Source organism: Cicer arietinum, chromosome 4 (assembly GCF_000331145.2).
Source record: "Cicer arietinum cultivar CDC Frontier isolate Library 1 chromosome 4, Cicar.CDCFrontier_v2.0, whole genome shotgun sequence".
In the NCBI taxonomy this organism is placed as follows: Eukaryota; Viridiplantae; Streptophyta; class Magnoliopsida; order Fabales; family Fabaceae; genus Cicer; species Cicer arietinum.
This window is the reverse complement of record NC_021163.2, coordinates 63,940,022-63,962,445: the sequence shown is the minus strand read 5'-3', so window position 1 is coordinate 63,962,445 and position 22,424 is coordinate 63,940,022. Positions and strand designations below refer to the sequence as shown.

General features: G+C 28.4%; 3 protein-coding genes and 1 non-coding gene across 5 annotated transcripts; 3 read left to right on the top strand and 1 right to left on the bottom strand.

The window, feature by feature from the left end:
* Positions 1–6: 6 nt before the first annotated feature.
* Positions 7–1,565, top strand: LOC101500230 (probable galacturonosyltransferase-like 1). The gene has a single exon (XM_004499061.4). It carries the CDS (start codon positions 126–128, stop codon positions 1,221–1,223), a length of 1,098 nt encoding a protein of 365 aa, XP_004499118.1. The 5' UTR covers positions 7–125; the 3' UTR covers positions 1,224–1,565.
* Positions 1,566–11,484: 9,919 nt separating this feature from the next.
* TRNAK-UUU (transfer RNA lysine (anticodon UUU)) lies at positions 11,485–11,557 on the top strand. The gene has a single exon. It is a non-coding gene; the product is annotated as a tRNA-Lys (tRNA).
* Positions 11,558–13,228: 1,671 nt separating this feature from the next.
* Positions 13,229–15,142, top strand: LOC101499893 (lysM domain receptor-like kinase 4). Its single transcript, XM_004499060.4, has one exon. It carries the CDS (start codon positions 13,229–13,231, stop codon positions 15,140–15,142), a length of 1,914 nt encoding a protein of 637 aa, XP_004499117.1.
* Positions 15,143–15,603: 461 nt separating this feature from the next.
* Positions 15,604–21,658, bottom strand: LOC101499377 (protein DA1). Of its 2 annotated transcripts, none has more exons than XM_027333780.2 (12): positions 21,555–21,658; positions 20,659–20,819; positions 20,450–20,540; positions 19,784–19,961; positions 19,027–19,147; positions 18,828–18,911; positions 18,263–18,382; positions 17,960–18,172; positions 17,534–17,590; positions 17,057–17,175; positions 16,377–16,435; positions 15,604–16,144 (listed from the first exon to the last, which is right to left on the bottom strand). In XM_027333780.2, the coding sequence occupies exons 2-12, from the start codon at positions 20,758–20,760 to the stop codon at positions 15,822–15,824; spliced, it is 1,467 nt and encodes a 488-aa protein (XP_027189581.1). In that variant the 5' UTR covers positions 20,761–20,819; positions 21,555–21,658; the 3' UTR covers positions 15,604–15,821. The 2 variants fall into 2 exon arrangements, with proteins under 2 accessions (XP_027189581.1, XP_004499115.1); XM_004499058.4 differs by having other exon boundaries at positions 21,071–21,621.
* Positions 21,659–22,424: the final 766 nt, after the last annotated feature.

Genomic DNA, 22,424 nt, shown 5'->3' with positions numbered 1-22,424 from the left:
TCTTTCCCTCTTTTCTTCTTTTTAATAAGTTACAAAACTTTTTGTAACTCAAAAGCGTGTTTCAAACCTCAAACTCCAATTATAAGCCACCTCCTAGATCTCACTCAAAAAAACACACACTAACAATGAATTTCAATTTTCCAAAATCAAAATTATTCTTTCTAATCATCCTCACTCTCTCCCTCTTATCTCTTCCATCTCAATCTCTACCCTCAAAAACCCAAAAACCTATCATCACAAATCAATTCAAAGAAGCCCCTCAATTCTACAATTCCCCAAATTGCCCCTCCATCACTCAAAACAACAACAACATAGAAGAAGAAGAGGAAGAAAACATTGAAACATATCTTTGTTCCAATGAAGCAGTCCACGTGGCAATGACATTAGACACAACATACATCCGAGGATCCATGGCTGCAATCCTCTCTGTCCTCCAACACTCATCATGTCCACAAAACATTTTCTTCCATTTTGTTTGTTCCTCAAACACTTCCTTATTAAACTCAACAATTTTCAAATCCTTCCCTTACCTCAAATTCCAAGTCTATAATTTCGATGATTCAATAGTCTCGGGTTTGATTTCAACTTCGATTCGATCCGCACTCGATTGTCCTCTAAATTATGCAAGAAGTTACTTAGCAAATTTAATTCCATTATGTGTCAAAAAAATTGTGTACTTAGATTCAGACCTTATATTAATTGATGATATAATAAAACTTGCATCAACCCAATTAGGCCAAAAAAATGTTTTGGCAGCACCTGAATATTGTAATGCAAATTTCACATTTTATTTCACACCAACATTTTGGTCCAACCCATCATTGTCATTAACATTTGCTAATAGAAAAGCTTGTTACTTTAATACTGGGGTTATGGTAATTGATCTAGAAAAGTGGCGCGAAGGCGATTACACGAAGAAAATCGAAGAATGGATGGAATTACAGAAGAGGATGAGGATTTATGAACTCGGTTCATTACCGCCTTTTTTGCTTGTTTTTGCAGGGAACATTGTTCCTGTGGATCATAGATGGAATCAACATGGACTTGGTGGTGATAATTTTAGAGGACTTTGTAGAGATCTTCATCCTGGTCCAGTTAGTTTGTTGCATTGGAGTGGAAAAGGTAAACCTTGGGTTAGATTGGATGCTAATAGACCTTGTCCTTTGGATGCTCTTTGGGCACCTTATGATCTTTTGAAGACACCATTTTCTCTTGATTCTTGAACAAATTTTATTCTTGAGTCAACAAAAATTAATGTATTGGATTATATGCTAAATACATTTTAATTTTTTTGTTGATTCAAATGTTTCTTATAAAAAGTAATCGGAGAGAATTATAGAAAAAAATGATGTTGATATGTAATTACAAAATATATGTATACTCTTTCAAATTATGGAAAGGGAGATAATTGTGAAGGATATGAGATTTTTCAATATTGTTTGAGAGAAAAAAATAATGACTTTGTTGTATATGAGTAATTTTTGTTCTTAATAAGGAGAGCAGAGCATAATCAAATCATGTTTATGATTTATGATATGAAAAGACAATTTTGTTTTGATTGTTTTGATTGTTTAGATTCCTACCAATTTTTTTTCCTGTTTTTTTTAGTTTAAGTAACATGGCTTGAGTTTTGATTTTGTTCCTTTAAGCATGTTATAAGGAATTTTAGGCTTTATGGTATAATAATTGAGAATTTCTTTAAACAATTGAAAATTTTAATGGTCAATATTTCTCAACAGCTATAATTTATTATTATGCCTATTTGTCTATTTTAGTTCAAACTCTTTGATTTATTCATCAATAATTAGTATTAATTGTTTTACATTAAAGTTTTTTTTCTTTCTATTTTAAAAGAGTTTGATTAAAATTAAAGTGTTTAATAGGATTCTTAATAAGTAATAACCCGTTTAGATTTCCCATTTGGATGCATCAGCGTTCAGATCTTCACTAAGTACTATTATTATGTAAAATATGTTGTTTAATTTTTTTTTTTTTACTCAATGTTGTTTGATTATGACTAGTGAAAAGGCCCTTATAAAGTTCTAAAGCTATATATGTTACATAAAGAATTAAAACACAAATTAATTTTCATGAGTCTTTTTGGATGCATCATCGACTTTCAGTTTTTTTTAAAAAAATTTAACATTAATTTTTTTTTGTAATGATCGATTTTTTATGTTTAAAACTAAACAATAATGTGTTTGCTAACTTTTTATCTTTGTTTTATTTTTTATTGTATTCTGTTTGTATTCATAGAAATAAGGTGAGGTTGGAAAGGTATTGTGACAGCTGATTAATCTTTCCTTGGATAAACAATGCCATGTGCATTAATGAATAATTGATGGTGAAAGGAAAGTAAAGACTACAAAGTTTTTAGTCTTTAAAAAACTGATGATTGGAGGCAAAGAAACTAGTATTATGTTATTGAATTTGAAAACTTAATATTTTATTATAAAAAATTGAATATTATGAATTAAATATCAATCTTATATTGATTAGAGTGGAATTAGATTGGGGTATTTTAATTATGATCTTGAATTCGACTCTCATAGATAAAAAAAAGTGATTAAGAAAAAAAGACATAACAATTAATTTTTTTTTTAATCTTATAAAAGATAATAAATTTTATCATAATTAAGTCACACAACTGTAAAATTTCGAGTTCGTACATAAAACAAGACGTATAACCTAAACAATATCGGTATTTATCAGTCGAGTTAGGATTTAAAGGCACATAACAATTGGATTTATCGATGAGAATATCATCTAAAAATGAATTATACAACACAACAATGATATAATTTAAAAACTATGATTATAAAGTCTCGAATGTATTTCATTATTATTATAAAATGAAAATTACTGTCTATTTATTATTAGAATATAAATTCCCGTAATCAAAATTATAATATAAAAAGACAATATTTTACAATTATGGTGAAATGTAGGAGAGTTTGTTTTAAATTTTTTAAAACATAATTTTAAATTTATATTTTTTTAAAAAAATTTACGAGAATTTGTTTTAAAATAATAAAATAAATTATTTTGGAATCATTTGTTACCAATTAGAAAAAGCTAATTTTTGACATTTAATAATTTAGATATTCTTAATTAGAGATTTTTTAACATGATAAATGTTACATTTTTTTAAATAAGTATTTTTTAAAAATGTTTTTTATGAAAAAGTTCTTAAAATAGTTTTTTTTTAATTTATTTTAATCATATTTTAAAATTTTATTGTCTAACAAAATTATAATAAATAAATGATATACCAAAAATAATATTTTATTTTAAGCTATTTAAGTCAATTTTTTATTTTTATTGTCTAACAAAAATAATACCAAAATTATTTTTTTTAAAGTTAGAAAATAAAAAACTATAAAAATCATCTTTTTCAAAACCGTAACAAAACAGCCATATATAATCGATTGTTGAACTTGATAATAACTTTGACTCAACAGTTTCTCCAAGTTGCCTCCTTTCATGACGACAACCTAGTCACATTATTTTGTTATATTTCTCTTATGTTCACTTATGGAAGGTGATTTATGACCAAATTTTTTGTCAGATTTATTAATCTAAATCTCTTTTTCTTTGAAATATATTATTTTTATATATAATTTTTTTCCTCATGATTTTGACATCTTAATATGGTGTTGTTTTTATTCATCATCTTAGAGCACCATTGTTTTGATTTACCGTTTTTGTTGCGATGTTTATTTAGTTTAGATTTATATATCAATTTCAATCTATTATAGATTCAATCAATGACATTGACGTCGTTAACATTATAGTTTCATAGACATAAATATTCTGAACACTTAAATTTTGTTATATTTATAGATTTTGTCACATTTGTAGTTATTTCGTTGTTTAATGCTATTAACCAACATGATATGAGTTTATTTGTAGATTAATCTTTTTTTTTTAACAACTTTGAATTGTATTATTCTCGATATACTTTCTACCTAGGATTGTACATGGGTTAAGCCAACCCAACCAACTCGGTTTGACATTAAAAAATATTTTGGGTCGAGTAAATGAATGTGAATGAGCTATCATAGTTTCAAAATTAGCAAATCGCTCAAAATAATTGAGTACCAGGTAAAACCAGACCCAACCCAATTTTTATAGGTTATCCAATTTTTAAAAATTATTTGGTTACTTTAGGATGTTGCATTAAGATCATTTTGAAACTTGCAAGCATTTTATGCAATTTTAGATATCTTGCAACTTTCGTTTTTTTATGCTTACGATGAAAATATTTCATGATCAATTTTTATGAATTTGATATTTTCATTAATTATATATTTATATATATTAGTAACAAAAAAAAAATAGTGAAAATAGATTACACTACATTTTTTAAGAAAATTAAGGTTGTGTCACTTTTTAGAAAAAATATGTTGATTCATCTTTAATAATTAAATTTTTTTAAAAATGGATAGCCCACTACCCAATCCAACTCAGAAATGAGCGGTATGATCCAACCTAATACTGATTTTTGTCACTATGCTCAACCAAATGTTCTCTACACGGTTTGAGTTTCGGTTTTAACTAAACTCAACCCAATCTGACCCACATCTAGCCTTATTTATTAAATGAGTTTGATCCAAATTCAAATTAATTAAGTTGGATAATCGAATTTGTGATTTATCTATATCCATAAATACATTTAGAATATCTTAAATACATCAATAATTTAAATTTTTAATTTAATTATAAAGCAAAAATATTCAAATCACCGTAACAAATTTAACAATACAATATTAGAAGAATAATTCACTAAATGTTGTTAAAGTGAGAAGACAAAAGGTTAAATATGTTGAGAATGACAAAAAAGTAGATTTTTTAGATTGAGCTTTAAAAATTGAACATAATTTTAAAATTAAGTAAAAACACCATACAATTTAAATTCACAGAAATTTACTTTATATTTGCGGATTCATCTGCAATATTTAGGCCTCTAATATTAATTTACCAAATTTCAAATTTAATAGTGAGATAAATCATTTTTAACATTTAAAAGCATAAATTGGTAAATACTATTTACGTATTAAAACGCCATATTAATAACTTTATTTGTAAAGACTTTGTTAAGAGAGAGAGATAGAAGCATATCAGAATGTGATTGTGGAACCTGAATTTGACGCATAATAGATTGTTCATTGTTGACCTGCAAGCAGATGAAAATATCTCTGACAACCATTCACACATGATCAGAGACCATTGAACTTAACAATTTAGTCATAGTAATAATAATTAAATATAGTATCCTTAATTATTAACACCTTTTAGAAAAAAAAATATCTCTACATATATTATTTATGTTTCTAATTATAAACATATATCATTGATAATTTATTTTGTTTTTAAATGTAAACTCTTGTACAAATTATTAGAAGCATTTGTTATACTTTTTCTAAATTTATTCTTATTAATATTATTAGTTTATATTATTGAATCTATCTTAAAATTATTTGACCATTTCATACATATTAAAAAAAATATCAATGAAATAAATATAATATTATTTTTATTTAATGCTTTTTGTTAGATAATAATACATTATCAATATTATAAATATAAAGTAGAAGATATTAAATTAAAAATAATATAAATATTATTAATAAAAGGATATCATTGAAAAAAAAGTGCATTAGAAATTTAAATGGTTATTTATTTTGAAACAATTTTTGTTACAAATGAAACAATATTCCTAAGACAGAGGGAATACACATTAGTTACAACACCCATTTTTATTAATATATGTAAAAAAAACATTCAATGAAATGCTTATATATATTTAGGGAGGGAGTAGAAACTAATCTGACGAGATAAACTAAGATGTTGTAGTATATTTGTTGGAATTCAATTATTAGTGGTTAGTCCCACATTGACAATGAATGGAGGCTATATTGGATATATAAGGAGAATGACCCATAATCCTAATGCCTTAAGGTTTTAGGTTGAAATGTGGTGTCTAAGTCTCTTCTTATGAATCCTTGTTTAGCCCATTCCAAATGTCGGGCTCCCCCGGAATTCCCAAAAAGTGGTATCAGATCCCGGTTTGGCTTGATGAGGGAGCAAAAAGGACTTGGATCAAGTCTAGTGGTCAAGGTGGTCAATAAAGGACTTGGATCAAGTGGATCAAGTCTAGTGGTGAAATAAATTAAAAATCTCTATGTAATTCATTTATTTTCGTTTTTGCCATACTATTGGTTCATCATTACTAAATTTCATTAATGTTCCGTTAAATTAAATGTTGACAATCAAAATGATATGTGATTTTGTAGAGTTCTCCAATTAATATAAATTTAGTTTGTAAAATGTTTTTCAGATTGATTCTTTTATGAATGTCGTTTACGAACTATCATATATGGTGATAATTTATCTCTTAAGTGTACAATTAAAGAGAAGAATAAAAAAAATATTGAAACTGTAAAATAAATATGACAATTATGTATCATAACTTTTGTGAGCTTATTTTTTCTCTCTCTTGACACTCTATCTTCTTCTCTATATTATTATGCATTGTGAAGTTATCAGTTCTACCTCTTTGTGCACTTTAAAATGGTGGATATGTACACATTGTTCACTTTTCATCTTTGATTATATTCTTTTATAAATGTGTTTTTTAAATAGTAATGATAATAATTTAAAATGATTTGATTGGTGTGGACACATATTAGTGGTGATTGTAGAACGAAGAATTGTTGTTTTCTTCACAATGCATAATAGAAGAACATAAAGTTTCAACAAGAAGATATGTCGTTTTTTTCACAGTACAAAATATTGTATAGAACAACATAAATTGTCATCAAGAAACAATGCACAATGTTATAAGGTCTACAATCGCTCTCTATTTTCAATTTCTAACATTTTGTATTGTTTTCTCAATGGCTAAGAGCCTAATACTGTCAACAATACACTTAATAAACTCATCATCATTATCTATAATTTTAGTAATAGACATTCATAGAAAGATGAATTTGAAACATTCATAGAAAGATGAATTTGAAAAATATTTTTTAAAATTAAGGATTAAATTGAAATATTCATATTCTCAATGACTAAATTAAGAGTGTTCTACAAAGTCATGAACTATTTTGATTGTCAACATTCCATTTAACAAACACATTATCAATTAATGAAGTTTAGTAATGGTCATTTACGGATGAACGAATTTAAGAAATATTTTAAAGAGTCATAGATCAACTTAAAATATTTCTATTATCGAGAACTCAATTGAGAGAGCCCTGTAGAGTCAGTAACCATTTTGGTGTTTTACTCTTGAAACAAAAGTTATGTGTAGGAAAATACTTTTTCCGAAGATGTTGTTATCACAAGAACTAGTTGCAAGAATAGATTAAGATGAAGTTAGACTTTACAATATGTTAGGATTAAGTCTGGTGGTCTATTTTAAAATTAAAATAATCTAAGTTCAAGTTTGGCATAATACTTGTCATGATTTTATTTTTAAGTTTAAGTATAACTTTTTAAAATTTGGTATGACTTGTTAACCTAGTCAAAAACCTACACTATACAAAATGTACAAAATTCACATAAACAAGACTCCTGGAAAACATTAATTCCCCTAAAAAAACTCATTTCTAGATATTTTTTAGTAGTAAAAATGATCAAAAGATCACTCGTTAAAAACATGTCATTAAATTAGTGACATATATCATCTTTAAATAGACTAATTAACAAATTAATAAGCTTGTGAAGTTAAATTCTATTTCTATTTTGAGATTTAACATAACTTTACATCGATATCTTATTTCAATTCTATTTTATAATAATATAATTAAATATGTCAAAAATTAATAAAGATTTATATATTTAAATTATTAAAAAAGTTAATAAATTTATAATTTAATACACATTACAACATCTAATATACTAATAATAATAATAATAATGATAAAAACATTATTTATATTTTCTTAAAAATATCTTACTAGTAGGTCTAAAAACTTGTTTTACTGTAGTAAAATATTTTTAGGTGCACATGCTTTAAAAAAAATATAGTTTAGTGTAAATTATATGTAAGATAGGCTGTAAACCTCAATGGCTCAATCGGCGAACCTTACATATTTCCAGTTTTCATCCCAACCAAGAAGACATATGTGGGAATTTCTTTTTGATAAAATATTTAAAAACAACAACATATTAATGAATGAGTGTGTTGTTATATTTAAATACACGTGTTTTTAGACATATTTTATAACAAATTTTTAAATCTGAATTACTATCGAGATTATTTATTTTTATTTTTTATTTTTTTATTTTAAAAAATAATAAATTTTATCGTAATTAATTCACACAAATTAAATAATATTAATATTTGTCAGTTATATTATAATTTAAAGACCACACTTATTTATATTTATTAATGAATAAAATTGTATTTTGGCAAATTAAAATTAATTGGTTGAAAAATGTGTGTTGGAGGTTCATATAGTAGTATCATATTAATTTATTCATTACCTATTGATATATTACTTCATTTTATTTCTAAGTTGAATTATCCACTATTTTAGATGAGCCGAAACCAAAAATCTTGGCTCCACATATTTCTACTCAACCTAACAAGATTGTTGTTAAAAAATAAAAAAGAATTAAGAATTGGAAAGGAAAAGGAAAAGGAATATTGTCTCAAAGAAAAATAAAAAAATGCAAATAAGTCAATGACCTTATCAAAATATGACGATATCATCACTTGACAGCCTGTAAGAATTCATTCTGTTTACTTTTCATGTTTGATGTCGTAATATTTTCTTTGACAAGATATTGCATTCATAGCTAATAAGTACGTCATATATTTTATTTATTTTTCTAATAAAATATAAAAATGTTTGTATACTTAAAAAATACATGAATGAAAAAAAATAAAAACTTTGAATAAAAATATAAAAACTTTCAAAAGTTTTTAAAAATTGTAGAAATTAATCTTATTAATACAAACTTTAATGGTTATTTTATAAATGTTAGTTATATGTCGTATCATTAAAAAATTATATGTCATATTGATTTAAAAGATCAAATATGAATGATAAATAAAAATTACTTTTCATTAATCCATAAAAAATAATATTCTTTTTCTTTTTATATAATAAAAAATAATATAATTATTTTTTATAATTTAAAATTAATAAATTAACTTTATTATACGATAAAAAATGTGTATTTTAAGTTAAAAATCATACCAAAAATATATAAGAAAATATATCTAAATTTTTTCCTTTTTATTTCTTAAAGTTAAGAAATCTTTTTCTAGGAATATAATTTAATACATAAGTAAATATTTGTAATGAAATAAAATAAAACGGCTCCAATGTCTTTTTTTATTGCAATAAATAACATTAGTACTAGAGAACATATGAATTAACCCCCCACATTGTCAAACTGAAAATATGACACATGTAATAAATTTTTATCTCATACTTATATTACAAAATTCACCATTAAATTAAAAGTTATTATGACATAAATCATATTTATAAAATTTATTATTAATTTAAAATTATTTGATATATTAACGGATACATTAAAATTGATGTCTTATAAATTTTCATCAAACAAAATAATTTTTTTTATCTCAATAATATAACAAATAATTTCATATTAATATTATATCATATAAACATAATCTATATAATAATAATTTTTAATCCAACAATAAATTTTATAAATTTGATATGTGAATATCAAACCCGCAACATCTTGATTATTATTTCTTAACTCTTATCCAAAATCAACAATATACACTCCTAAATGGCCCAACATTTAATTTAATAATTGAAAAAAAACAAAAAAAAGAAGATAGTGTCGGTGGAGAGAGAAAAGAAAAAAAGGTAGATAATAAAGAATGAAAATGTCAAATTAATGCAAGAAGATAAACGCGTAAGTGGAAAGAAAGTACTTATGAGTGGGTAACATGATTTGTACTACACAATATGGACACAGTTTAGTTGTTGAGTCCCACTTCTCCGGTGCTTCCTCACTCTCACTCATTGTCTATTTCTATTAGGAAACAAAAATATTCATATCATAACACAATTAAATATGATTAAATTTCAATAAATATCTATGTAGGATAATCATAATCATAATAATAAGTACATAGGCAGTACTATACTGTGCAATTAGTTATATACGGAGTCTTCCATAGAATCATAGGCTATGAATATTTATGTCCTATTGTCTAGTTTCTACCATCATTCACTAATCTTTGTCCTCTCACTTCCCTAGCATTTATATTTTATACTAGGTTGTGTCTATTAAATAATAAAAAGTATATGACATTTTTGTTTTTACTATTTTTAAATTGTTTGTATTCTTTTACCGACGTCGATATATAACTATCCTTTAAAGATTTTCTAGATCTATACGTTCCATATTGATCATAAAGATCTATTTTTTATGAGCCTATCCATACAATTCATTAAAAAAAATGAGTGGATAAATGAATCATCAATATGATCAGTTCAATTTTATTTTTTTTCTGAAATGTAATGAGTTCGATTCTGTCAAAAAGATAAACAGTTCAATTAAATTTTTAATATTATTTTCTTATAAGAAAAAATATTCATTAATTAAATATAAGAGGTACTCCAAATTTTAATAACTGTCAAGACAAATAAGAAAAAATTTAGTATCATCATATATAATTCAGAAGATGCATCACGATAGTGTCACGAAGATACTTGACTCGGTTAAAACTATTTAAATTTACAAACTATCTATGTATAGTTAGCAGGATCTCTTTTGTTGACCAATTTTACTTCATGACTCTGTTGAGACAAATAACATTCCTATAATTTATTATAGCATATCCTAGGAACAAAGACCACAATCTAAACAATTAGTTCCACTCGAACTTTTTATTATTTTTATAAACTAACTCAACTCTATCCAAATAAGATAATAAAGGTTATGGTCCAATTTTAACCAACTTATTAATTTTATATACAAAAAGTAATTATAATAATATTTTTTTATTTCATTTGAGAAATGACGAGGATCTTAATTTAGAGGGCAAAAATTAATAAATCATGATTGTTATCTTTGTTGACAATTCCATGATAGTTAAATATATAATATGGTTTATTGTTTGAATTTAATTTATATATGCTCTTGTAAATATTTTTTATATGGTCAATCAATCATAACAGTTAAATAATTTTAAAAAAAAATGATTTTTATCATCAATACTTCTACTACACACATGATTGATTAAAACTTTTTCGAATAATAGTACATGAAACTCAAACTCTTGCATGCATTTTTTAATATACATTACACTTAAAAAAAATGACAATTTAAAAGATCGTCTTTCTTCTAGAAATCTAAAAATTCCAAAAATATTATTTTATTTAAATTGAAAATGTTCATAAACTACTCAACTAAAAATATGTAAGACTATTGGAAAATTTATTTAAAGCTTTATATATAATAAAGTTAGTTTAATAACAAGAAGCCCGTCTAGCTCAGTTGGTAGAGCGCAAGGCTTTTAACCTTGTGGTCGTGGGTTCGAGCCCCACGGTGGGCGATTTATTTTATTTTTTCTGCTTTTCATTTATGGACCGGCTTTTTTGTTTATATTATTTTTTTCCCACTTATCATTTATGGACCGGCGTTTTTGGAGCAAATGGGCTCGTCTATTCACACCTTTGTTTTTTGTTTATACATGTCTTATGGAATTTTTTCTATTTTCTTCTTTTTGAAAATGGCCCCAATGAAAATTTACTTTTTGGAGCTATTAACTTCTTCTTTCTTTTTTTATTTTAATATTTTTGTTGTCTCTTTTTTTTTTCTTCATATAGCGCCATATTTTTCAACAAATATTTTTTTCATATGGAATCTCCAACTCTTGATTCTAAATAGTTAAGAGACTTAAATACTTACCCTTGTTTCATACAATGTTAATTGGAAGCTATATTGTTGTCTGAATGTGTTAGTTATCATTAGATATATATATTTAGACTCTATATTTAATTGGGTTCGGATACAAATATCGGAGGTATCCTCACAAGTTTATATCCCGAGATTGTTCGTGGTTATATTTTAAGATCTAAAAGATAGAGTAATTAGTAATTGTGTGAATTAAATTGTACAGATGATGCATAATTTAAAATATTGAAAGTTGTTAGCGTGCTATTTTAAATTTGCCACTCTATCGGTGTAAAAAAAGTTTTACATATACTTTGTACTGCCACATCATTTAAGATCACTTCAGGAAAATCAATTTTGAAAATCAGCCCAAATTAAGATCATGAGGAGTATCAATGTAGAATAGTGCATTTAGTATAGTGAGGATATAGAAATCAATTGATTTAAGAAATGACAATGTTGATGCAACATTCCCATGTGTCTTGGAGAATCTATTTTGGAAGGAGTAGAGATTTTACAATGAAACAATTTTAAGTTTTTTTTACAAAATCGAATTTTAAGTTATTTTTACAAAATCTATTTTTATATTGGTCGCTACTAAGAAAACTATAACTTTTGGTTATAATTCTAATTGGGTACAATAATAACATACACTTCAATGCTAGTGACTTATTTGGCTTCATATATTTAACATTTGACCTTTTAATATCAAGCTTCTATGCAATCTTTTCATAAATAAATGAAAAAAGAAACAAGAAAAGCCGATTATATCATGACAGTAGAAGCAGGCAGAAGAAAGCTGCAGCTCACCTTTGACAGTGAACCAATTCCAGAGGCTCAATCATACCATATGATATAATAAATTGATTAATCATAAAGGTCTTGAATAAAATACAACATGGTCCTATCACTAAGATAAGACCTGTTGAGAACAAAAATATTATGACTTTAATTTCTGAACAAACTAATTCAAGTGGCTACATATTTTAATACATTCATTGTCTGTGTGAAAAGAATTTCCATATAATTCTTCATCTATGACGTAAACCTCAAACTTGGTCAATTAAATTTAAGTATGACCCATTTTATACAATCCATCTACAAAAACAACTAACAGACCAAGGTAGTAGAAGCTGCGGGCCTATATAATGTACTACATAATATAATTAATATAGTATAATAATATTAATAAAATGATAAAGACTATGTCTTTTAATTTCTCACACGTTATTCTGATATATCATATATCAGTGCTTAGCCTAAGTTTCTCATACATTATTTCTTCTAGGCACTAACTAATTGTCATTTTCATAAAGAAAATAACTTCACCATGAATCATCATGTGTGTAACCTCATTTTCTTCACACTAATCATTCTTCTTTCATCAAAAACCAAGGCACAACAGAATTACTCAGGAAATTCTATACTCGGCTGCAACAATAACGACGAAAAGGGACCTTCCCCGGCATTTCTTTACACTTGCAATGGCCTCAACAAATCTTGCATGGCTTTTGTCATATTCAAATCCAAACCTTCTTATAACTCTATCTCCACAATTTCCAACTTTTTATCGTTGAACCCGAAAGAGCTAGCGAGAATCAACAGTGTCAATTTGTTCGCAGTTTTCCCACCTGGCAAAGAGGTTATTGTCCCTGTCAACTGTTCTTGTTTAACCAATGATTATTACCAAGCTGAAACAAAATATATATTGGGTCCAAACTCAACTTATTTGACAGTAGCAAACGACACGTTTCAAGGTTTGTCAACATGTGATTCTCTTATGCGTGTGAATCGATATGGTGAACTTGATTTGCATCAAGGAATGGAGTTGCACGTGCCTCTCAGATGCGCTTGTCCAACATATCATCAGAAAACAAATGGAATCAAGTATTTACTCACATATTCTGTGAACTGGGGTGATAATATTTCATATATTGCTACAAGATTCAATGTAGCAGTTGGTAATCTTCTTGATGCCAATGGTTTTTCCACACAAACTGAAATGCTTTATCCATTCACAACTGTTCTGATTCCTTTGCAAAGTGAACCAGTGAGTTCAACAACCATAGTTGTTAATGATCCACCAACCATGACACCCTCTACTGGTCGAAGTTTCAAAAAGTGCAAGTCAAAGAAAAAAGTACTCATCATTGCTATTGCCACCTCAGTACTGGTTCTGTGTGTCATCTTGTTTCTGCTGTTTCTATTTCTGTTTCTGCTCAGAAAGAGATCAGGAAGTTTCTTTAACCGAGGCAATCGAGTTAAGAATAAAATAGGGATTTCTTCAGAAGAGATACGCGGGAAGATAGCAATCATTGAACATATCTCCAAAGTGTATAGCTTTGAAGAAATAACAGAGGCAACTGAGAATTTTAGTTCAAAGAATAGAATCAATGGTTCTTTATTTCGCGGCGAATTTGGCAACGGCAAGGAAGTGTTGGCTGTTAAAAGAATGAGAGGTGATGCTTCCAAAGAAGTCAATTTGCTTAAAAAGATCAATCATTTCAACCTGATAAAGCTACAAGGTTACTGTGAAAACAACGATTGCCACTATCTTGTTTATGAATATATGGAAAATGGATCTTTAAGGGAGTGGCTTAGTAAGAATAGTTCCATTGAGCATCAAAGTTTGGCAAAAAGGATACAGATTGCTCTGGATATTGCAAATGGACTTCAGTATCTTCACAACTTCACAGAACCTTGCTATGTGCACAAGGACATAAACAGTGGAAACATTCTACTAAACAAAGATTTAAGGGCCAAGATAGCAAAATTAGCTCTTGCTGAAGAATCAAAAATTATGATAACTTCTGATTGTCCCAAATCATATGTTGTAGGATCTGTGAGCTATTTGGCTCCTGAATATCTGTATGCAGGGGTAGTCAGCACCAAAATGGATGTCTATGCCTTTGGAGTGGTGCTGTTGGAATTGATCACTGGCAAAGATTCTATTACCCTACAAGATGGAAGAGAAGTAATGCTCTATGAAATCATAGAAAATATCGTTGATAACGATAATGAAGAAGAGAAGGTGAGTTTGTTCATTGATCCTTGCCTTATTGGAAGCTGTAGGAAAGCATGTGCATTGCAGCTAGTTAAACTGAGTCTAGCCTGTTTGATTCAAGAACCAGAAAAAAGACCAAACGTTGAAGAGGTAGTCTCTAGCTTACTGAAAATACAGGCAAATGATATGCAGCAAAGAATATCACCCACCATCAATAAAAGCCTAAGCCTGGAGAGGTGAAATGATTTAGTTTTGGCTAACTGATATACAATTAATCTCCACTTTTGTTGCTTTCACAGTTATTTTGTAGATATTACACATATTTTATTTTTATGCACCAATGTCATCGGTATTTGTATTAGATGAAATCCACAACTATCCTTCTATCAGATACAATCCTATTTGAGGTTGACAGTAGCAAGGTTCTTTAATACAAAAGTTTTCTTACCTTGCATTTGTTTATACCAATCATTATTCCTTTTCCAGAATGGTCTCCTGTTTTCTGATTATTATTATTATTAAGTCCTGAAATTATTAAGTCCTGAAACAAAACAAAAAATAGTTGAAAAGGCAAAATATTCATGTCACGGGCCACAAAAAGCTCCAATTTCCTATGAAAAACATAATCAATTTACTGGATACTGCTAGCAAAGTGTTCTTTCTTATTCGTGGGCATTTGAAGAGAGGTTGGGAGGTGATAATACAATTATAAATATAACCCGTGTGATTGAAATAGATTTAAAGAATCATATGAATGTAATCAATACATGAGCGAAGGTATCAATTAATTACAAGTACAAAAAAAATCAGCACTGCATCAAAGCTAATGCCTAAGTACCTTAGCCTCCGTTTCTAATAACAACAAGCCAGGCTTTATCTCTAAAAAGAATGAGAAACAATCAATTAAAATGGGAGATATCTATGCTTCATATGGGAAACTCCCCGTCATCTTGATATGGTGAAGGGTCCGCTGTAGGCCATACTTGCGAACCGCTTTTTGACCTGCCCTAAATCCATCTCCATAAACCGGGGAAATGTCTGATTCAATCTGGTGCTTGAAAAACTCCCCGAGCTTCCTCTCAAAAGGTGGCCTTTTACCTTTCTTAGATGTATATGATGCAGATGACGATGAGGCTGATACAAAATTGCTGCCTGATGCAGAAGAAAGCTCAGACTCCAACCACATATGAGCCAAAACCTGACAGATACCTTCTTCAACCTCTGGACTTAGAGTCCGAAAACCTTCATATATACAGAGTTGGAATAAAATTGAGAGGAAACACAAACGAAAAAAAAAATGAAAACTGTTTGATGTTATGTGACAAATCTCCACCATTAAAATTAATAAATAGTTCAAATGTACTTTTTTACCAAAATAGTTCAAATGTTGTAACCAAGAAAATGTAAGCTCGAATGGCTATGACTTTTGAGATGAATGAATACCAACAAAATGAAATTGATAAAGAAATAGTACCTGTTAGCCGCAGCCATGCATGCATCATCTCATGTGCTAGAATCGATCCGGTAAGCAACCTGTGAAAGAAAAAACTGAAATGCATTCATATTTCGTGCATAGAATGATTCAGCCAACTGAAAGATGGAAACAAAGATGCTAATGTTATAAGAGGAAAAAAAAAACTAAAAAACATACAACTATACTCGAGGGAATCTTACGTACCAATGAAGAATTATTATTATATTATTATTCTATAATCTAATATCAACATTGAATGCATGCTTAGCTGCAGTATTCCTTTTTATTTTTTGATCAACTTCATTTCCTAATTGTAAAAGAACACAAAGGTTCTTTCCTGAACTCATTAACAAAAGCTAAACTCCATGGATACCAAGGGGGAAAGCAAATGCAAGTTACAGTTTTGCAGGCTTTAATACCATTTTTTATTCAGCAAAGTAATTTTCAGATTAAGTAAGCAGATATGAATTGTTTACCATGTAAAAATACACGGCTTCTGCCCAACATAATACATTATCTGGGTCTAATAATCGATGCAACTAGATACAACTAAATTTTATGGTTATATGTGTTGTTGGTAACAGTAACTTTCATCCTTTAATATTTCTTCTTCTTTTATTTTAGATTTGTCTGTGCTTGTTATACAAGTTGTAAAAGCAACAAAAACATTGAATTGTTACCTTGGAAGACCGTATAGAATGAGAATTGCTGTCACATCACAGCGCGCGGTCAGTTTGTATGGCTGTGTTGTCCTGTCTATCGTTCTATTTCCTGTCCCAAGTCTAGGTCGTCTCGATATCTGATCAATTTTAAAGGCAATGTAGCATAAATATCTAGCTAATCATTGGTATTTATGTGTGTATGTATATATGTGATTATGTGTACAAGAGATATATCAAATGAGAGAGATAGTTTTATACGAAAGTGACAAGAATTAACCTTGACCATTAGATCTTATCATAAATGATAAAGATTTTAAAACATAAAATTGTGACTTTATAATAACTGGTTCTTGTGACCATTAAGTAATTTTTTATTTTGCCCGTGCATTTATGGTTACATGATCAAGATTTCCTTCTCTCACTCTATAAAAAGAGCCAACTCAGTTGATATATATGTATATATGCATGTTAACAGAACATAACAGGAAACCTTACAGTGCTGAGTTCCTCTGAGAGGCAGAGTCCTCTGGTCTCAGGCATGTGATAGTGGCCCTGCAAAGATAAGAAGGAGGAAAAACACTCCTGTTAATTGTGAACTACCAACAGATAGAAGCTTCATATTTTAAAGCATTTTGACTTGGGAAGTATTACTTATTACATGCGTAAGGATTCGAAGTCTGAATGTATTTGTTTGTATCCATTTTGCTCTTAAATTTGTTATATAATGTAGATGTGTCAAATTGAATCATTTATTTGATATATATAATTATGTGGTTAACATATCACCAGAAAATAGCATTTTCAAAGCTATCAATAGCAAAAATGAAACACACAAAAATAGTTCATCAGAACAACTTAATGTCAGTACAATCAAATTATCAATTATATTACTTCCAACAGGTGAAATACAATTTCACTCACATTCTTCTCTCCCTCCCTTGCTTCGTTCAGTGCTTGTCTTTCAACCAACAATAGTGGAACTTGCTGATCCAGTTTCATATTTAGGCTTTCATAGAACTTTTGTATATCAGCATTAAGGGGCTGGCATTCATAAGTATCCATAATAGCAGAATCGAGACACTCTAAGCAGAGCTTCCTTCCATCCTTATGGGCAATATATCCTGTCCCATGTGGCTGCATATAAAGAGAGAAATCTTTCATTACATTCTTTTCACTTTGCACCATCCATACAATTTCATATAAAAATAGTTAAGTTGGACTGACCTCCATTCTCTCACAGCTACAACAGCGAGGAGTATTATCATGTTCATGAGAAGGGCAATAATGCTGGTTCCAAAATGGATGTGCCCTATATTCAATAAGACCAGCAGGGTTGGTTGGAATCTGTCAAAAAGATATATATTACCAAAAATTAACAGCAACAGGCTATGAGATATAAAGCTAAAATCAAGGTGAAAAATAATGAGCATGCATTTATCGTGACATATAAAAAGTTATGAACATTATGATGATTAAGAAAATGTCCACAAGTTTGAAGAAACAGGATGATGCCAGTAGCACCTTCTACTAGAGGAGCCATGAACATTAGTGGCGAGAATTGAGAAAAAGGCATCGCCGTGAAAAACAGTCTACTTACACTATTAGGAATACCTAAATTTGCATTTAGAATGGTTATACTCAAGGAAGATATGGTTAGATAAGGCTGCAATTTGAGTAACATTTTTCATTCTCCATATCCATTTTTACATATTATATAGTAAAGGGAAAAGAAAAATTATGCTAGATATAATAAGAAAGAATGTAAAAGTTGTTAAGGTGAAATACTTACAAAGTGCTTGCAGACATCACATTTCGGATGGTAGCTTTCCTTATAGCATGTTTTATGGTAAGGGTAATTTCCAGACGTGGAAAACTACAAAAGCAAGGATATGTACATGTAAAACCAATAAAACTCTAAGTACAGAATAAAAACCAGTTATGAAAACATTAAAATGAGCAATATGACAGGTCAAAGGAAATTCTTGCACCTCATAATCAGAGATTGGTAGGTTGCAAGCACGGCAGCGGAAACATTCGGGATGCCAGAATGCACTCAAGCAATTTAGGTATCGTCCATAACCAATCTCAGTATTGCAGCCAGCACATATCCTATTATGTAGATAATTAGATTAGATATGCATAATTGTGTCTGCATTACATGTGTTATTAATATTCTAATGTACTACTGGGTAGATATTTTCTCCCTTTGTTTATGAGCATTGAACATGATGTGCATTGTTGGAGAACCCATGATTATTTCTTATTTTAGTAATGCAGATTTTCAGTTTTATAATATGATATGCTTTGTTTTTATTTCCCTAAAATCTCTCCTTAATTCAACTAAGAGAATTTCTTGTATTCTCTATTTTTAAACCTGCTTAGACTGAAGAATAAATCATAACAGTATTCTACTATATTTTTTCTACATACATGATACAAAAGCTATCCCTTCTTTGGATGTGGAACTTGATTCATAGGAACCCATAGTTATTTGTTCATAAATTCATCTGATAATGATCAAGAGTCTACAACAACAATAATAACAACCACAGCTTTTCTAACTAGGTCAATCAATAGTCTAGACATATATAACAACTACAAGTTACATTCTAGTTCAGTTACATCAGCCCCTGCCTACCAAAAAAATCCTTGACGAATCGTAAGATCATTGGTTAACAAATAGTTCAACAGAACCAGCACAAATAAGTGGGAATTGTAATGCAGAATGTACCCTCTAACTCATACCTGTAACCCATCGGGAAGTACTGAATTGGTTGAATCGGTTGAATCGGCTGAATTGGTTGAATCGGTTGAATTGGTTGATACATATTATCATTTCCGTATTTTGGAGGTGACTCCAAATATAGGCTTTCTTCTATAGCTCTGGCAAGTTGTTCATCTTCTTCTAATTGTGCTCTGTGGTCTACAAGATAGAAAAAAAATCCAGAAATATCAAACATTAATACATGTGTAAATCATGAAATGAGGACATAAATGAAATCCAAATCATCATATATACGCTAACAATATAAAACGTTAAACTACATATATTTCAAACAAGAAAAACACAGCAACCATATTTACTATCAGTTATCAGCCTATCACATTCAAGCATGAAATTCAATAGAAAACAACTGGTTTCTTCGTTTATCAAACAATTTGACCACAAATTTCATGTCAAATTTCACCTAATTACAAATCGATGATGAAAGGGGCAATGGAAAAACAGGAATAATAATATCTAGAACAAATGTGAAACAAGTATCAGAAATTTAGAACTTTCCAAACTGCATCATGCCAATGCAAGAAGTCCATCATCTGAATGAAAAGATTTAACAAAAAATTGAACTGCAGCAACACATATGACCCTTTCAAAAAACTGCAATAATATTTTTGAGCTATCTCACTCACCCTTTACATTCTTCGCTTTCTGATTTTCTTCTACAAGAGACAATGCAATAGCATGATCTATATCTTCATTCTCGTTCTCAGTCCAAACATCCTACATTCAAACCCCAATCAAAACATGAGACACAACATTCTCCAAAACAATAACTTGCAACATTTTCCAACACTAGACACAAAAATTCTAAATCATTATGAATTATGTTAACTATTACCCCTGAAGTCGATGGCAAGTAATAACTTGTATCATCTCTATAGTAATGCCCTTCAGAAACCTTATGGTCTGAGCCTTTAAAAATTCTGCTAAGCCAACCCATAAATCAAATAGCTATATGTTCGTAAAAATTCCAAGTACATATGCAATAATAGTCCCTTCCTGCACATTAAACACAAAGTATACACAACCAAAAATCAAAAGATTGCAAAACAAAATAATCTCAAACATAGAAAAAGAGATTAACAAGTAAATTACAGCTACAACTAAATTACACATAAAAAAAGGGTTTTTTTGCAGGTTTATATACAAATTAAATTAAACAACATTTTATGAAAAACATTTAAATTAAACAACTTGTTGAAACAAAAGCTTCAATTATAGATTAAGGAATAGAGAGAGAAGTAACTAACCTCTTAAAAAAATTGCAGAAGCAGCAAAAAAAAACCCAATTTGAAGAGAGAATTGTGATAATAATAAAAAATAAAAAATAAAAGGTTAATTGTTTGGTTCTATAGTCACACGTGTGAAGTGTGTGATGCAATTGAAGAAGAATAATTCAAAAACGAGTAAGAAAGCAAGGATATTAGATCATTGACATTTGCATAAGGAAGAATCCCCAATTATTGAAGAGTAAAAAAAAAAACATTTGTTTTGAAGAAAAGAAAGAAAAGGAGAGGAAGAAAGTAGAAGTGCACGCGATTAAAAAGTCAAATTTAATTTTGAAGAAAAGTAAAAGATTGATGAAATTTAAATTAATTGTGCGTACGAAAGATGATCGAAAAAATAGGAGTTAGGAGAAGATTTGGAAAGAAGAAAAAAAACGATAGAAAGGTGTGTGTGGGGTCGTCCTTGTTCAGACACACACACACACACCTTATTTTCTTTTCTTTCTACCTGCTTCTCCTGAACGAAGGAGAGACTACAAAAGCTAAACCAAACCCAAACACATAAAGTTTCTCTGCGAAAGCAATACCATGAGATTTATATACTTATTTATTTTATTGCGAGAAAATATATATATAATTATTTAACATATCTTGTATGATTTATTAAAAAAAAAATCTGGTATACTAATGAGATTACTTACTTCCTTTTCATGCAAAGGCAGGTATCAAGGAATTAATATTCTTTATCATTTCACTCGTTATCTCGTTTATTAAAAGTGTAATAGATCTTTCTAAAAAAAAGAGTATAATTGATCTTTGAATTTATCAATTAATAATTTATAATTGAATATTGGTCATAAAATAGTTAAATCTTTGCATAGAAAATTAATTGGATCTTTTCAATTTTTATAAAATCTTCACATGGAGGAAAAAGCGGTCAATGTATTTACGACATGGATGTGTCGTTATTATTTGGACCTACTACTCTAGTGCATGGTGATCTTTGATCAAATATTTAGTGACTTTTTATATTTTAAGATATATTAAAAGAAAGGTAAAATATTTATCACGGTATTTTAGTTTAATTTTAAATAATAATTAAGTCTTTTAATTTTTTATTTAATTTTAATTAATGATTTAAGCGTTTATGTCTTAAAATGTCAATAATATTATTTTTTTATATGAACTTAGAAAATTCATTATCTTTAAATAAAATTCATTATCCATTTTAATAAAATTCATATATTTATCAAATTCATAAAATTTTTAAATAAACTTATATCTTCATCACCAACAAAATCAAATCTATCAAATAAAGAACTCACACTTTTAAGATCTAATCTTCAAATCACTAAGACAATATCTTTTTCTTCTTTTT

Excerpts from the sequence above, each read along its gene's own strand:
- LOC101500230 (XM_004499061.4), top strand. The coding sequence starts at position 126 with ATGAATTTCAATTTTCCAAAATCAAAATTATTCTTTCTAATCATCCTC.
- LOC101499893 (XM_004499060.4), top strand. The coding sequence starts at position 13,229 with ATGAATCATCATGTGTGTAACCTCATTTTCTTCACACTAATCATTCTT.
- LOC101499377 (XM_027333780.2), bottom strand. The coding sequence starts at position 20,760 with ATGGGTTGGCTTAGCAGAATTTTTAAAGGCTCAGACCATAAGGTTTCT. Across the intron at positions 16,436-17,056 it reads ATTCTATACGGTCTTCCAAG|GTTGCTTACCGGATCGATTC; the intron begins GTAACAATTCAA and ends TTTCTTTCACAG. Across the intron at positions 16,145-16,376 it reads TGCATGGCTGCGGCTAACAG|GTTTTCGGACTCTAAGTCCA; the intron begins GTACTATTTCTT and ends GTATATATGAAG.